Source organism: Canis lupus, chromosome 32, assembly GCF_003254725.2.
Source record: "Canis lupus dingo isolate Sandy chromosome 32, ASM325472v2, whole genome shotgun sequence".
NCBI classification, from domain to species: domain Eukaryota; kingdom Metazoa; phylum Chordata; class Mammalia; order Carnivora; family Canidae; genus Canis; species Canis lupus.
In genome coordinates this window covers 13049739-13066583 of record NC_064274.1, presented here as the reverse complement: position 1 = coordinate 13066583, position 16845 = coordinate 13049739, and the positions used below count along the sequence as shown (strand labels likewise).

At 34.0% G+C, this 16845-nt stretch overlaps 1 protein-coding gene across 17 annotated transcripts in view; it reads left to right on the top strand.

Moving 5' to 3' along the window:
- SNCA (synuclein alpha) overlaps nucleotides 1-16845 on the top strand; it is a 163514-nt gene that overhangs the window by 28407 nt on the left and 118262 nt on the right. For all 17 annotated transcript variants that reach the window (XM_035709595.2, XM_025424800.3, XM_035709598.2 and 14 more), the window contains 2 exons: nucleotides 4762-4803; nucleotides 12580-12722. In XM_035709595.2, coding sequence (XP_035565488.1) covers nucleotides 4762-4803; nucleotides 12580-12722 — 185 coding nt within the window. The remainder of the gene's footprint in view (nucleotides 1-4761; nucleotides 4804-12579; nucleotides 12723-16845) is intronic.

The window sequence follows — 16845 nt, the reverse complement described above, 5'->3', positions numbered from 1 at the left end:
GTGGGCGGGGGGCGGGGGGGGGGGGGTCCCTGCTCAGTGGGGAGCCTACTTCTTCCTCTCCCTTTGCCTCTCCCCTGCTTTAACATACCTCTCACTTTCTCTTTTGAATAAATAAAATCTTTAAAAACATACTAATGTTATTACAATATTATTGAATATATTCCCTATGTTGTAATTTGCATATCTGTGACTTATTTATTTTATAATTGAAAGGTTGTACTTAATCCTCTTCACCTGTTTCACCCATCCCCTACCCACCTCCAATCTAGCAACCACCATTCTCTGTTTTTATATTTCTAGTCTTTTTTTCAGTTTTTGTTTGTTTTATTTTTTACATTCCACATATACGTGAAATTGTGTGGTACTTACCTTTTTCTATCTAACTTACTTCACTTAACATAATACCTTCTATTGTCCATTCATGTCGCAAATGACAAGATCTCAATCTTTTATATGGCCAAGTACCATTCCGTTGTGTGTGTGTGTGTATGTTTTATCCAATCATCTATCAATGGACATTTATGTCATTTATGTTGTTTTCATAAATGGCTATAAGGTGCAGTAAGCATGAGGATCCATTTGTCTTTTTGAATTAGCTGTTTTCATTTTATTCAGGTAAATATTCAATAGTAGAATTACTGGATCATATGGTATTTCTATTTTTAAGTTTTTGAAGAACTTCCATACTATTTTTCAAAGTGGTTACACCATTTTACATTCCCACCAACAGTGCATGAAGGTTTCCTTTTCTCCACATCCTTGCCAACTCTTCATTCCTTCTTTTTGATATTCACCAGTCTGACTAGTGTGAAGTTATATTTCATTGTGGTTTTGATTTGCACTTGTGTGATGATTAGTAATGTTGAGCATCTTTTCATGTTTCTGTTGGCTATATATCTTCTTTGGAAAAAATGACTATTCAGGTTCTCTACCCACTTTAAATTGGATTATTTGTTGTTTTTTGGTGTTGAATTGTATGAGTTCTTTTTATGTTTTGGATATTAACCTCTTATCAAATATATCATTTGCAAATATTCTTTCCCATTCATTAAGGTTGCCTTTTCGTTTTGTTGATGGGTTCCTTTGCTGTGAAAAAGCTTTTTATTTTGGTGTAGTTCTGATAGTTTATTTTTGCTTTTATTTCCCTTTCCTGAGGAGGTATATACGTATATATGTTGTTAAGGTCAATGTCCAAGAGATTACTGCTTATATTTCTTTTTAGGAGCTTTATGGCTTCAGGTCTGACACTTAGGTTTTTAATCCAGTTTGAGTTCATTTTTGCATATGCTGTAAGAAAGTCATTCAGTTTCACTCTTTTGCATGTAGCTGTCTAGTTTTCTCATCACTACTTATTTTTTTTAAGATTTTATTTATTTATTCATGATAGACACAGAGAGAGAGAGGCAGAGACACAGGCAGAGGGAGAAGCAGGCTCCATGCAGGGAGCCTGACACGGGACTCGATCCCAGGACTCCAGGATCACACCCTGGGCCAAAGGCAGGCACTAAACTGCTGAGCCACCCAGGGATCCCACTCATCACTACTTATTGAAGAGACTGTTTTTCCCATTGTGTATTCTTGCCTCCTTCATTGTAGGTTAATTAACCATGTAAGTGTGGGTTTGTTTCTGGACAAAACCCATATTCTTAACTACATTGCTATAGTTTATGTTTTATTTTTATCAGAGGTCCTTAGATATATTAGGTGTTTCATTAGATATATTAAGATATATTCAAATTGAAACTTCTTAACTATATTTAAATTGCTTTATTAAACATAAATACTTTTCTAGACTGTTTAGTTAAAATGTAAATTTAAATATGATGCATCCAAATTTCACTTAATGCCTTATTTATATATTTTCATAAAAATATTTAGTGAATGTTTTCAACATGGTCCTGTATATTCATTTCTGTCATCTCATTGATCATATTATTGAAATCATAGATATGTGCTTCTAAAATTTGGAAATTGAAACTCTGTTAGACCAATGTTTTATAAATTTGATCCATGAATTATTAGAATTAGATCATGAGGGTTATTAAAAAATGCAAAGATCAGTACCTGATATATTCTGAATATTTGATGCCCTGACACAAAATTCAGCATTTCAACCAGTGCTCCCACCTGACTGATTCTGCTGCACTCTCCAGTTTAAAGGCCTGGTTCTTAGAGAATGTTTAATCAATTGTATGTAGTCATCTTATTGATAGGGAATCTGAGATTCCCTTATGCTTTTTTTTTTCTGTGTTTTAAAGTGTTTACTGTTAATTTTAACATACCTAGGAAGACCTTTTAAAATAGTGCACTTTTAAAGTAAGGGTTAATACCTAGTTTAATCTCCAAATATGGATTTAAGTCATTTCTCAGGTTTATGCCCTCATCTCCTTATATTCTCCTATGTCTGATAGAAATATATTATTTGATTTACAGGGTAGTTTTCAAATAAATCTCCAATCCAGTGTTATTTTCTCCCCCAAAATTTTTTTAAAAAACTGATGTATGGCAGCCCAGGTGGCTCAGCGGTTTAGTGCTGCCTTCAGCCCAGGGTGTGATCCTAGAGACTGGGGATCAAGTCCCACGTTGGGTTCCCTGCATACAGCCTGCTTCTCCTTCCTGTGTCTCTGCCTCTCTCTCTCTCTCTCTCTCTCTCTCTCTCATAAATAAAATCTTTAAAAAAAAAAAAACTGGTGTAAAGGCACCTGGGTGGCTCAGTTGATTAAGCATATGACTCTTGATTTTAGCTCAGGTCATGATCTCAGGGTCATGATCTCAGGGTCATGTAGAGAGCCCACTTTGGGCTCTGCTCTGGGCATGGAGTTTGCTTAAGATTCTCTCTTTCCCTCTCCCTCTCTCCCTCTCCCCTCCCCAGATGTGTCTCTTTCCCTCTCAAAAAACAAAACCAAAACCAAAAAAACTGGTGTGACTTACACTGAAAAGTCCAACATTAGAGAGCACATGAATAAAATAAACTTAGTTTTAATAATAAATATTAATGAACTGTTTGTATAAAAGCTATATTCCTCCTAAAGGTTTGCTTGGCTCAGTGGAAAGAATATAGGTTTAGGGTCATATAGCCCTTAATATCAAAGTATTTAGAGCCAGTTATTCCCTGTATGACTTTAGGCAAATCATTTACTTTGATTTGCAATTTCTTCATATATAAAGTGGGCATAATTCACCTGTATTAAATAGATTGTAACCAAGAAATAAATGAGGTTAAAATGCCTTTTACGTAATACTTGTTCAGCGAATCTTAATTTCTTCTTTTCCTTCTCTTCTGCTTCAGTTTCATGGGTTGACTAATCTCTCTGTTGTCCTGTACTTTAGTATAGCTTTTACAGTTCTGAACCCAAGATCATCTTCCCACCGAGCCCCAGTGTTATCTCACCTTTTTTTTTTTTCCCTCTGTAAGTTGATATGTGAAGAGGGACACAAGGGGACAAAAAATCATCATTGTAAGGTGCAGCCACTGAAAAACAGTATGGAGGTCCCTCAAAAAAAGTTAAAAATAGATCTATCCTATGATCCAGTAATTGTACCACTGAGTATTTACCTAAAGAATACAAAAACACTAAATCAGAGGGATACATGCACCCCAATGTTTATAGCAGTATTATCTATAATAGCCAAGAAAGATATGGAGGCTGCCCCAGGGTCCATTGATAGATGAATGGATAAAAAAGATGTGGTATATGTATTTAATGGAATATTGTTCAGCCATAAAAAAGAACGAAATCTTGCCATTAGCAATGACATGGATGGAGCTAGAGAGTACAATGCTAAATGAAATATGTCAATAATGGAAAGATAAATATCATGATTTTACCCCGTATATGGAATCTAAGAAATAGAACAAATGAGCAAAAAGAGAGACAGAGGGGGAGAAAGAGAGAGAAATCAAGGAATAGACTCTTTTTTCCTCAAAGATTTTATTTATTTATTCATGAGAGAGACCGTGAGAGAGAGGCAAAGACATAGGCAGAGAGAGAAGCAGGCTCCATGCAGGAAGCCTGATGTGGGACCCAGGGATCATGCCATGAGCCAGAGGCAGATCTTAACTGCTGAGCCACCGGGGTGTCCCAAGGAATAGACTCAACTATAGAGAATAAACTGATGGTTCAGAGGGGAGGATTCAGGGGGATGGTTGAAATAGATGATGGGAATTATGGAGGGCACTTGTCCTGATGAGCACTGGCAACATATGGAAATGCTTAAATACTACATTACACACCTGGAACTACTATCATCCTGTTAACTAATGAATTAAAGGCTTAAAAAAATAAGACATCATTGTGGGTTAAAAATTTAATTGGAGAGAACCTCCTGGTAGTTTTGCTCTCTTCTATTTGTTATATGATTACTGGAATTCCTTGTTTTAGATTCCCCCCTCCCCCAAGGCTATTTTTCTATAAGAGCTTCTAAAGATTGAGACCTTTATTTTTTTATTTTTATTTTTTATTAAAGATTTTATTTATTTATTCATGAGAGGCACAGAGACAGAGAGAGAGAGAGGGAGAGAGAGGGAGGCAGAGACCCAGGCAGAGGGAGAAGCAGGCTCCTTGCAGGGAGCCTGATGTGGGACTCGATCCCCGGTCTCTAGGATCACACCCCGGGCTGAAGGTGGCGCTAAACCGCTGAGCCTCCGGGGCTGCCCTCTTTTTTTTTAAATTTTTTTTATTAGTTGTATTTAAAACAAACTAATCAGCAATATAAGGCCAGTTGGAGACTTATGTTTATGTTTTGAATTTGTCTTTATAGGCTCCAAAACCAAGGAAGGAGTGGTTCATGGTGTGACAACAGGTAAGCTCCATGGGACTTATATCCAAGAATGATATTAAAAATATCTAGTAAACATTAATTATTCAGAGTGTAATTGTAAGTAGTCACTGTGTTTGTAGAGAAGCATTATAAGGGACTACCAACTTTAACTTTAATTCTTTATTAAATATGTTTAGATAAGTAAATAGTTATTACTGATAAATAAAATAATGTATTCCACTGTCAAGAATGATTGCTCTGAATTGACCAGATATGTTTAATTTATGGTAGTATCATATATACTCTGAAATATTATGTTTTGGCAAACTGCTATGATAAATTACATATAAGTATTGCCAGTTTTCTAAGGATTAATGTCAAATTTCCTGTAGAGTATAATAAAACATTTTGACATTAAACTATAGTCAGTATAACGCTTCCTTGATGATTCGGAAAACATTTTGGGAAACACCCTTGAAGTAATCAATGAAGTATTTATTGTATTTATCTCTATTTGGTATAACTTTACCAAGAATTTGAATAGGTGTATAATATTAAAATAAATTAATATCAAAAATGATGAAAATTATGGTGGTGATGATGATGAGGAGAATGATAGAGACAGATAGAAAGATGAAAGTAGAACCGAAATTTCATAATCTTAAGAGCCCACAGACTTGCCATGATTCAGTTTCATCTTGTATGTATTCCAAACTGCCTGACAGATGTGATAAAACAGGATATATAATCAGAAATACAATTCACATGATCAGAAAGCAGTAAACGTAATAGTATCTCAGAAAATTACCATGTTCCTACTACTGAATTATAAAATGGAAATGGGGAAAATCAAATGAGAGTATTAATACAGTATTGTGGTTGATAACCATGACACTGGAGCCAGACTTCCTTGGTTCAAATTTCTGCTTACTACTTATGAGCTTTGTGATTTTCTGTAAGATTCATAATCTTTTTGTGATTTAGTTTCTTTATCTGTAAAAGAATAAAGAAATTTAATGTACACAAATACCTAGAGTAATGAAATCAAGTGGTGTGAATTATGTAGGTGTTATTTATCATCACTTTATAGGTGTTTCTATTTGAATAACATTTTTACAGCTAGTGGAGAAAAATATTTCATATGACTATTTTATATATGCTTTTGATAATAAATGAGGGCACAAAATTAAAATAGAACCTTTTGAAAGGTTCTGCTAGAAGCTACATTAACGTATGCTGCTTGCTTTTGCTCTGTTGCAATCCAATCAATGTGTAATGCCCAGAACTAGGCAAGTAAATTAACTGTGTTGACTTCTTGGGACCATCTATAAATATGATTTATTAAGCATGATTTTAATAAGACCTGGGTAGCAGACAGTTGGAGACTGTAGTATCTGAAGAGCCTAGCTAGATTAAAAGTGTTCCATTTGATAGCTGAAGAATCCATGTGGTTTAGAAAGTAGATAAGCATGTGGTCAGATTTAGAGTCTGTGGTAAAAAGTAAAGAATATAACTAATAATATCATCAAATGGAGGCTATGGACATGAGCTGCAAGGGTAACTAACAAAGCTGGAATTTTCATCTTCTCCAGAATGACACAAAGTGAATATGAGTTTGTGTGTGTGTGTGTGTCTGTGCACATGTGTATGCACACTACTGAAGTTTGTACAATAAGGCAGCAGTTTGTTTTCTGAAAAACAGTAAGTAGACGGCTACTTTATGTTTCCCTGGTTTTATAATATTGAGGAACTTTGCATATCATGCCTTCTTTAGCATATTGAAGAATCTGAGATATTCCATAGTAAAGAAATTTTCATAATTTAGTTTAATCCAGGGCCTTTCAAATTTATTTGACCTTATATCAATAGTTACTAGGATTGAATGAGCCAGTGTTCCAGAGAACACTATGGAAAATGCTACTAAGCAACAAGGCCATGATGATTTTGATGTGGGTCATATTTATAGCCATTGTAAAGCCCTCAACTACTCTGACAATAGAAAAATATTGAAAATCTCCTAAGTAGTCTGACTATGAGAAATGCAGTGGGATAAATCTGCGATTAATACTATCCTTTTCCCATATCAGGTAATGAGTAGGATTATTTAATATAAAATTCCAAAATCTAAGTATAAGGATAAATGAATTTAAGATAATTACCTCAATGGTTAGGGAGAAGAGAGGAATTGGTTACCATACCTGGTCTAAAATGTTTCTTAGGGCTGCATAACATAAGTGCTAAATAAATGTTATTATTGTAAATACTCTTAAAGCAGAGAAGTGAGAAACTATTATATAGTATACAACATCATCAGCTAATGTTAAAAGAAAAATTTCCTCAAGATTCATCCCATTTCTTATTTTTGCAGAAATAATAGACTTCAGTAAACTTAGTTAGGCCAAGAGTTTTCTACCTAAAAAATTCCAGAAAAATAAATTCTCCCAGTTAGATAATCTCATGATAAAATCTAAAAAAACTCTACCTTACACCCTAGCTATTTGATCTCAGTTCAATATTGTTGCAGTTGTCAATTTAATGCATTATGTTATGGAAAAATATGAGAATGTATTTATTTGGTTGTACTGAATGACATGTCTTTGAAGACACTTTAAAAAATAGATGTTGATAAAATCTTAATTTTTTTTCCTCATGAAAGTATAGTATAAAGAAATTCCAATTATTGGAGATTTTCTGAAAGTTTTGATTCTTATAAACAGAAATTTGTTACATGATAATGAACACAACTAATTTCAACATATTATAATTTAAATTTCTATATCAAAATGTTTTATAATATAAATTTATTTTCCTCAGATATATAATTTGTACCACTCAAAGCTAGATCTTCTTAACTTTATGATTGTGTTTAATATGAAAGGTTAGAGTTACTGTAACTATTTGAAAAGTTGGTGCCCCATTTTCTTTCTGAGATTTCACTTTTGAGTTAGTCAAATTAAATCTAATTATTGAAGATAATGAATAAATTACAGAGTACACAAAATTTCTTTTTAATGCATTCATAATCATTTATTGAGTATCTGCTGTGAAATACTATAAAGAAAAATAACAGGATCTCTGATTTTAATGGACTCCAAGTAGACTGGTGGTGGTGGAGAGGCACATTGGAAAATGAATAATTCTGGCACAATGCAAAAAGTTCAATAGCAGAGATATATCTAAAATTTTCTGAGATCACAGAAGGATGAACAGGACACTTGTTGGGAGGAAGGTTTTTAATATGGAATTTGACAGTTGAGGTGGGTTTTAATAACAGCTTGAATTTGCTAGGCAAACAGATAGGGAGGTATCTGAGAAGGATTGACGCTTCTGGCCAGATGGAGCTAGATGAATGAAATTGGGAAGACTGGCACAATTAGGGTAAAACATAAAATATTATGCTATCAATTAGTTGGAAGGAAAGTATCGCCTTTGATCCTAGTTATGAGGTCTTTTTCCTTAAAAATGAATATCATTTATTAGAAACAGTATAAAAGGGCTTAACAGTGGGGAATAGGGGCTCAAGGTAACTGGATAATCCACTAGATAAATCAAGTCCTACAGATATATTTTAAATCGTATCTATTATCGCTACATGTACACTGTCATTTTGTAAGGTAACTAATTTGCTTGCTTTTACAATGATAAAATCTGATGAAGTTATATTAAAGGACAAAGTGCATTTTACTGTGAAGTTTATGTGCATTACAAATAAATTAATGTGTATAAATATACAAAGAATGGTCTAGATATATAGAAATAACTTTTTGTGGCTTGTAGAAAAATCATGAGTCTGTAAAAAGATCAAAATTTATTCTTGTCTTTGAGATCATCTAACAAGAAAATGTTCATTTTTCAAGCAAAATTTTCTATTCATGTTCTTGGAAAAGAAAAAAAATGACAAGTTAAAGCCCATAATTCACTATTTTTAAAGGATCAACATTCTGGAAATGTTTAAAAACATGAAATAACTTCTCACTGGCATTTAAATTGAACTTTGCATTGGGAATAACCATAACTTGTTAGGAGACATCAACCATATCCCCAGAAGTGGCAAAAGGCAAATATCAAGCAATACCTTCTGGTGACTTCCTGATTTTAGAATCTAGGGTCACTTCAGCTTCCCTACATTGCCCAGAATTGAAGAGTAAGCATCTGTTCTTACATACTACCTCACTTCCATAACCTGCTCTTTGAAACTCAGTTGTCTTGTCCGCATACTCAGTCATTGGCCTTCTCCAATGGGTGACACACAATCTATTCAATTATCATATGACTAGCATACAACATTTGCCAACTTAACAACTGACAGTGCAGCTCATCTAGTCAGTTCCTCAGGCTGGGCTTTATCTGCAGAGGATGTATGCAAGCATAAAGCATAACCCCCCCCCCAAAAAAAAAGATGTCTCGGTTTGCTTAGGAGGGAGCCTGAAGAAAAATATCATTCAAAATCCCCAAATCCTGAAATCTGGGAAAAAGGCAGAAAAAGAGTTTGTGAGACAAAAAGAGAAGAGGATAATATTATGTAGATGGACATAAGAGATGCATGATGCAGGCTTTTTGAGTATGAATGTTATAAGGTTTAGATGAATAGAGGTTTTATTTCTCTATTGACATTGAGATTAAGAGCAGAAGCTCATCTGTTTTTTCATAGAACTCTTCATTTAATTGAAACAAACCTTTTTTTCATTGGAGTTTCCTTTATTTGGCAATTGCATGGAGGTAATTATAGAAAGATTGATTCAGTAATTATATCATATGGTCTTGGAGAATTTTTGATATGAAATTAAATCTTCTTCCAAATGTAATCCCAGACTATTTACACTGTCTTCTCTAAATTTTTAACTTATTTAAAAAAATCTACTGAATCACCATATTGTATATTGTTTTATGAAAAAAATTGTTTTATGAACATTAAGTATGACCATTTTCATACTTAATGTTTAGCTCTTTTTTTTTACCATTTATATTGTTCAAAAATCAATCTTTTTTTTTTTTTTTCAAAAATCAATCTTTTTATTAAAAATCCTGTCTCAACCACTTGAAGTTTGATAAAAGGATTAAAATTTCTTTATAACCATCCCTTACTCTATTGTTATTTTTTTTTTTTTTTGGCTTTTTAAGTTCTTTAATTTTAATTCCAGTTAGTAAGCATAGAGTGTTATATTAGTTTCAGGTATACAATATAATGATTCAATAATTCTATGCATCACCTGGTGCTCATCACAAGTGCACTCTTTGACCCCTATCACATTGAACCCTTCCCTCCTGATAACCACCAGTTTGTTCTCTATAATTGAGAGTCTGTTTCTTCATTTGTCTTTCTCTCTCTTTTCTTTTCCTTTGTTCATTTGTTTTGTTTCTTAAATTGCACATGTGATAAATAAATAAATTCCACATATGGGTGAAATCATGTATTTGTCTTTCTCTGACTTATCTCACTTAGCATTATATTCTCTAGCTCAATCCATGTTGTTGCAAATGGCAACATTGTTATGGCTGAATAATATTCCATTATATTTATATGTCTATATATCTATGTATCTATATCTATCTATAGATATCTAGATAGATATCTATATATAGAGATTGATTAAAATCTATAGATAGATCGATAGATATATCGATTTATATAGATATAAATTACATCTTCTTTATCCATTCATCAATAAATGGACACTTGGACTGCTTGCATATCTTAATTATTGTAAATAATGCTTCAATGAACATAGGGGTGCATATATCCCTTTCAATCAGTATTTTCTTATTCTTTGGGTAAATACCCAGTAGTGGATCTTAGGGAAGTACTATATTTAATTTTTTTAAAATTTTTATTTATTTATGATAGTCACACACACACAGAGAGAGAGGCAGAGACATAGGCAGAGGGAGAAGCAGGCTCCATGCACCGGGAGCCCGACGTGGGATTCGATCCCGGGTCTCCAGGATCGCGCCCTGGGCCAAAGGCAGGCGCTAAACCTCTGCGCCACCCAGGGAGCCCTATATTTAATTTTTCGAGGAACTTTCATACTGCTTTCCACAGTGGCTGTACAAGTTTGCAATCTTACCAACAGTTCAGGAGAGTTCTTTTTTCTCTACATCCTTGTCTTGTTATTTTGATTTTAGCCATTCTGAGATGTGTGAGGTAATACCTCCTTGTGGTTTTGATTTGCATTTCCCTGATGATAAGTGATGTTGAGCATCTTTTCATGTGTCTTTTGGCCATCTGGATGTCTTCTTTGGGAAAATGTCTATTTATGTCTTGTGCCCATTTCTTAACTGGCTTGTTTTTTGGGTATTGAGTTTGATAAGTTCTTTATAGATTTTGGATACTAACCATTTATCAGTTAAGTCATTTGTAAACATCTTCTCCTATTTAGTAGTTGCCTTTTAGTTTTGTTGAGTGTTTCCTTTGCCGTGAAGAAGCTTTCCATTTTGATGTAGTACCAATAGTTTATTTTTCCTTTTGTTTCCCTTGCCTCAGGAGATGTATCTAGAAAGATGCTGCTATGATCAGTGTCAGAGAAAATACTACCTTTGCTCTCTTCTAGGATTTTTATGGTTTCAGGTCTTGAGCATAGGTCCTTAATCCACTTTGGGTTTGTTTTTATGTATGGTGAAAGAAAGTGGTCTATTTTTTTTGTATGTTGCTGTCCAGTTTTCACATTACCATTTGTTTAAAGGACTTTTTTTATTGCATATTTTTTCCTCCTATGTCAAAGATTAATTGACCATATAATTGTGGGTTTATTTCTTGGCTTTCTATTCTGTTCCATTGATCTAAATGGCTCTTTTTGTGTCAATACCATACTGTTTTGATCACTTTAGCTTTGTAATATAACTTGAAGTCCAGAGTTGTGATACTTCCAGCGTTGCTTTTTCTTTTCAAGGTTGCTTTAGCTATTTGGGGTCTCTTTCAAATTTTAGAATTGTTTGCTCTAGTTCTGTTAAAATTTCTGTTGGTATTTTGATAAGAATTGCATCAAATGTGTAGATTGCTTTGGGTAGTATAGACATTTTAACAATATATATTTTTTTTAATCCATAAGCATGGAATGTCTTTCCATTTCTTTGTGTTGCCTTCAATTTCTTTCATCAATGTTTTTATAGTTTTCAGAGTACAGGTCTTCAACTTCTTTGGTTAGGTTTATTTCTACATATCTTATTATTTTTGGTGCAATTGTAAATGAGATCATTTTAATTTCTCTTTCTGCTGCTTTATTGTTGGTGTATAGAAATGCAACAGGTTTCTATAGATCGATTTTGTATCCTGTGACTTTACTGAATTAATTTATCAGTTCTATTAATTTTTGGTAGAGTTTTTCAGGTTTTCTGCTTATAGAATTATGTCATCTATATTGTTCATTTCTGATGGTAATGTGAGCACATATGTGTTATATGACTCAGAAGGTGTGGTGAAAATGAATATGCTGATTTAAGAATTGGCATTGAAAATGAAATAAAGAAATAAATACCTGATACTACAATAGCGTACTTGTGATCATTGCCTTTCCCTAAACTTTCCTTAATAATATGTTAACTAAACATCAATTGCTCAAAGGCTCTAAATTTGTGGTCATTACACTTGAAGCACGTGTTAATATCTGCATGATTACAGCAACATACCTTAGCGAAGATTTAATGTTTGTCTAAATGATACTCACTTAAAAATCTCTGAGGCTTTTATTTCTTCTGACACTTCAGTTGTTTATAATATGTGCAAATACAGGTCTTTAAAAGTTGACAGCTAGTGGAAGTGAAATTATTTTAAGTCCCTGTTGTTCCATTGTCCCTTAATCTGTTGTTCTGGATTTATCCCAGTGGCTGAGAAGACCAAAGAGCAAGTGACAAATGTTGGTGAGGCCGTGGTGACAGGGGTGACAGCAGTAGCACAAAAGACAGTGGAGGGAGCAGGGAGCATCGCAGCTGCTACTGGCTTTGGCAAAAAGGATCAGTTGGGCAAGGTATGGTTGCATACATTTTATGTTATATTTTTAAAGTCTTAGGATCACAGTGCATTTTCATGGAAGGCATTAGGCAAGAATAAGATGCTTAGGGCGGGCTGATTGACTCTCTTCTCATAAAAAAAAAAGGACTACTTTTATGTGGGTATTCTTTTTGGAGGTATTAACACAGATAAATGCCATGAAAATTGTACAGTAATCATGATTGTTTCATTTTCTGGAATACAGTTAATGAAATGAACAATGTAATAAATATCCAAAGAACAGTGACATTTCAGAAAGAATGGGTGCTTTCAGCATAGCTATGAATCTTGCAATCTCTCTTTGTTGGAATATAACAAATGCTTTGTGTCCAACTGATAAATTGTCAAATTGAAGATCTTTCGCTTGATTTCTTTATAATGACATCATCTCTTATTAAATGGCACTTTTGCTTATCACATAACAGTTCATTTGCAAATATATGTTTGTGGAGACTGAGAGTCAAATTGTATACCAATCAGAGATCATGATTTTGGGGTGATTTTTAAATTCTCCAAAGAAATTTGACTGCATTTATTGACAAATATGAGACTCTAGTAAGATTATTCAAAAAATATCATGACTGTCATTTTAAACAGGTAAGTTATAGAAAATGAGGTGTCAGCTGGAAGATGAGATTTCATAAATTTTGTGACCACAGCAGCAAAGATTTTTGCTGTTTCCCTGGCACCATGACCTCCTTGTTATTCCTTGAACAAATTGAGTACTCCCTTGCCCTGGCTCCTTCCCCTATCTGGAAAGTTCTTCCCCAAGGTTATATACTTGGTTCACTCCTTCATCTCCTCAGATCTGTGTTAAATGACACCTTTTCAGTGAGTCCTACTCTAACCTATTTGAGATTGAAAACACTCTCCTCACCTCTTGTGTTCCCTATCTCCCTACTCTTTACTTTTTCCATTTACATTGAAGCATGTATCGCCTTAAAGAGTCATAAGTATCTTATTTTTTAAAAAATATTTTATTTATTTGTTTATTTATGAGAGAGAGAGAGGGAGAGAGAGAGAGAGAATGCTGTGCATGGGGGTGGGGCAGAGGGAGGAGAGAGAGAATCTCAAGCAGACTTCCCACTGAGCCCTGAGATCAATGACCTAAGCTAAAATCAAGAGTTGGGCACTTAACAGTTGAGCCAGCCAGGTGCCCCAACTTACTTCTTACATATGTTGTTTATTATTTTATTTGCACCCTACTAAAATATAAACCCCAGGAAGGTGGAATATATCTTTGTTCACTGATATTTCACAAGTGTCTAGAAGAGTACCTGACACATGGTAGATAATTAGAAATATTTTTTCTGATAATTAGAAATATTATATATATATAAAAAATATATATAAGAAATAAGAAATATTATATATATATATATATATATAAGAAGGAAAGGAAAGAAGGAATAAGTATAAGCAGAGTGACTTTTATTTCTGTGTCTAATAATTACATGCATTGCATAGCAACTGTGGCTATTTATCTGAAAGTTATCATTGAAATGGTTTTGTAAGAAATATTTTGAATACTTTAAGAAAGTAGCTTTAATTGCTGGCAAACTACTCTAGATTGTTTCTACCCCATGTAATTCTATTTGGCAGGCCTGCCTTGATGGATCATTAAAACATTGATTTATAAAAAGGCAGGACTAAAAGTCTGGGACATACAGAGATTTATCATATGTATTTATATCATCTGGGCAATTGATGCTAGTTATGGAAAATCTGAGCTGGGCTTCTAGTGTAGTTCTTCAGCTAACACTTAAGTGTATGGTTAATGATAGTAGTATTCCTTTGTGTAGATATCCTCTTATTACCTGTGCTAATAATTATACAAATTTCTATTTTCTGTCTGACTTTATAAATTATATTTATAGCTTTATTACATTTCAAAATTAGGAGGGACCTCAGGCATTAGTACAGAGGCAATTAGCTTGTTTAATGTCCCAAGTGCTTCTGACAGTCTAATAGAAACGATGGATTCTTCTCAGGAATACACACAATAAAGGCTTAGGGGGGACCTGGAAAGCCCATCAACAGACAAAGTCCATGATTTAGACCAATCCTGTGATTGTACAGATAAGGAAAACAGAATCTACAGAGGGGGAGTGAGCAGTCCAAGGTCACATGGCTGATTGTAATTAACTAGATGCTCATACTGCTTTTCCATCTATGTCACTTCCCCAAGCACTTCCTCAAAATCTACCTTCCTTTTGTTTTTTTATAAACTGAATTACAGACAACCAGATTTAACTGGAAAAATTCTATGCTTCAGAATATTAAGAAACGAGGGAAACATGTACAAACCCCTTCTTACCCCTATTTAAGGCATACTATGTAAATTGCAAATAAGGCATGAGAGTGCTTCATTTCTTACAAAATTGGGCTTTTTTTTGCTTTTCTAAAAACATTCCAATTTAATAATTTAAAGCAGAAATCTAATGATATGACAAAATTAACTATTTGGAGATATTTTTCTTACGGGTACTTACAAGTTCTTCCATATTTTTAATATGAAAATGAAGCCATAAAACCTAGAAATTGCAGCATAGTTATAGAAAAAAAAAAACACATTAAACTGAGAGTTTAAATGGCTGATTTTCATCCCTGCTCTGTCATCAATAGGCTGAATGACCTTTTGAGGATCTCCTAAGACTCTTTCTCATATAATGAGAAACTATACCAGAAAATCGTTAAAGCCCAATTTAGCAGTGATGTTCTGAGTTTCCATTTAACTCAAGGAGGATGCTAATAATCTTTTCTTTGTGGCCATATCTATGAAATGCCAAAAATGCTAGAGAGTTTAGATAAAATCTTTCAATTTATTCATTATGAGATTTGAAGTAATGTAATTTCATCATTCAAACTCTGATCAAAATGATTCTGGTAAAGGGAAATAAGTAAATTATTGTTGCTTTAACTACTTGTTAATAACTCCATTGATGTACTCACTCTTTATTCAAGAAATAAAGCTTGCTCACTATGTGTCAGAAACTTTGTTAGATATTGCGGTTAAAATGGTGAGAAAACCATACACAGTTTTTGTCTTCATAGAGCTTATCATCTGGTGACAAAGATAATAATAATCATCTAATTACCACACAAGAAGTATGCCGTTCTAAACTATGAAATGCTATGGAGTACATAATGCAGAGAGTATCCCAGCTAGTATGGGGTAGGGATAAGGGAGAGCATTACAAAAACTTCTCTGAGGAAGTGATGTTTTCATTGAGATCTAGAAAAGTGACTGGCAATTAATAAACAAGTGGGAGGTAGAGGAAAAACATTACAGGCAAAAATAACAACATGAAGAAACCTCATGTGGTAGAAGACCATGGCAAGTCCAAGAGGACTGTAGCCAGAGCCACAGAAAATAAGGTAGAAGAAGCTGGAGAGATAAGTAGGGTCACATTCTGGTTGACCATGTTGAGAATGTTGGTCTTTAAGAATGAAGGAACCTATTGAAAATATTTAAGCAAGGATGTCAGGTTATAACTTCACATGTTGAATAGATGTCTCTACTTGCCTGGTAGGAAACAGATTAAAGGGAAAGAAGAGTGGAAACCAGGGATGAGTTAGTGGGCTGTGATGGAAAGAAGAGATGACTGTATACTCTAAGGTGTAGGTGGGGAAGAGAAAGAAATAGATTAATTTAAAGACTATGTAGGAGTTAATATCAACAAGATTTGGTAGTACATTTCATGAGACTTGGGGGAAGAGGGATGTGGTTAGCAGGACTATTGGATGTTAGCTCTTTGAAATGGATTAATGGCTGTGCCATTCTCTTGGCAGTTGGTGCCTGTCTTAAATATCAGCAACAGTGCAAAAGGAGTGGCTACATTGATGTTTAGCCCTTTGAGGGTATTTGGCCCATTACTCCCTGATTGATAGTGGAACAAATCTTTTTTTCTTTCATTCCCCCCCTGCCCCTCCTCTCCCCTCCCCTTACCCCCTCTCCTCACCCCTTCTTGCCTGCCTTCCTTCCCTTTTTTTTTTTTCTTTCTTCCCTTTGGTGTTTTCTTTTTCTGTTTTTTAAACCAAGAGCTCTAATAGCTCATTTTGATTTTTCTGTTTTTATTTGCTAAATTTATCACTTTGGG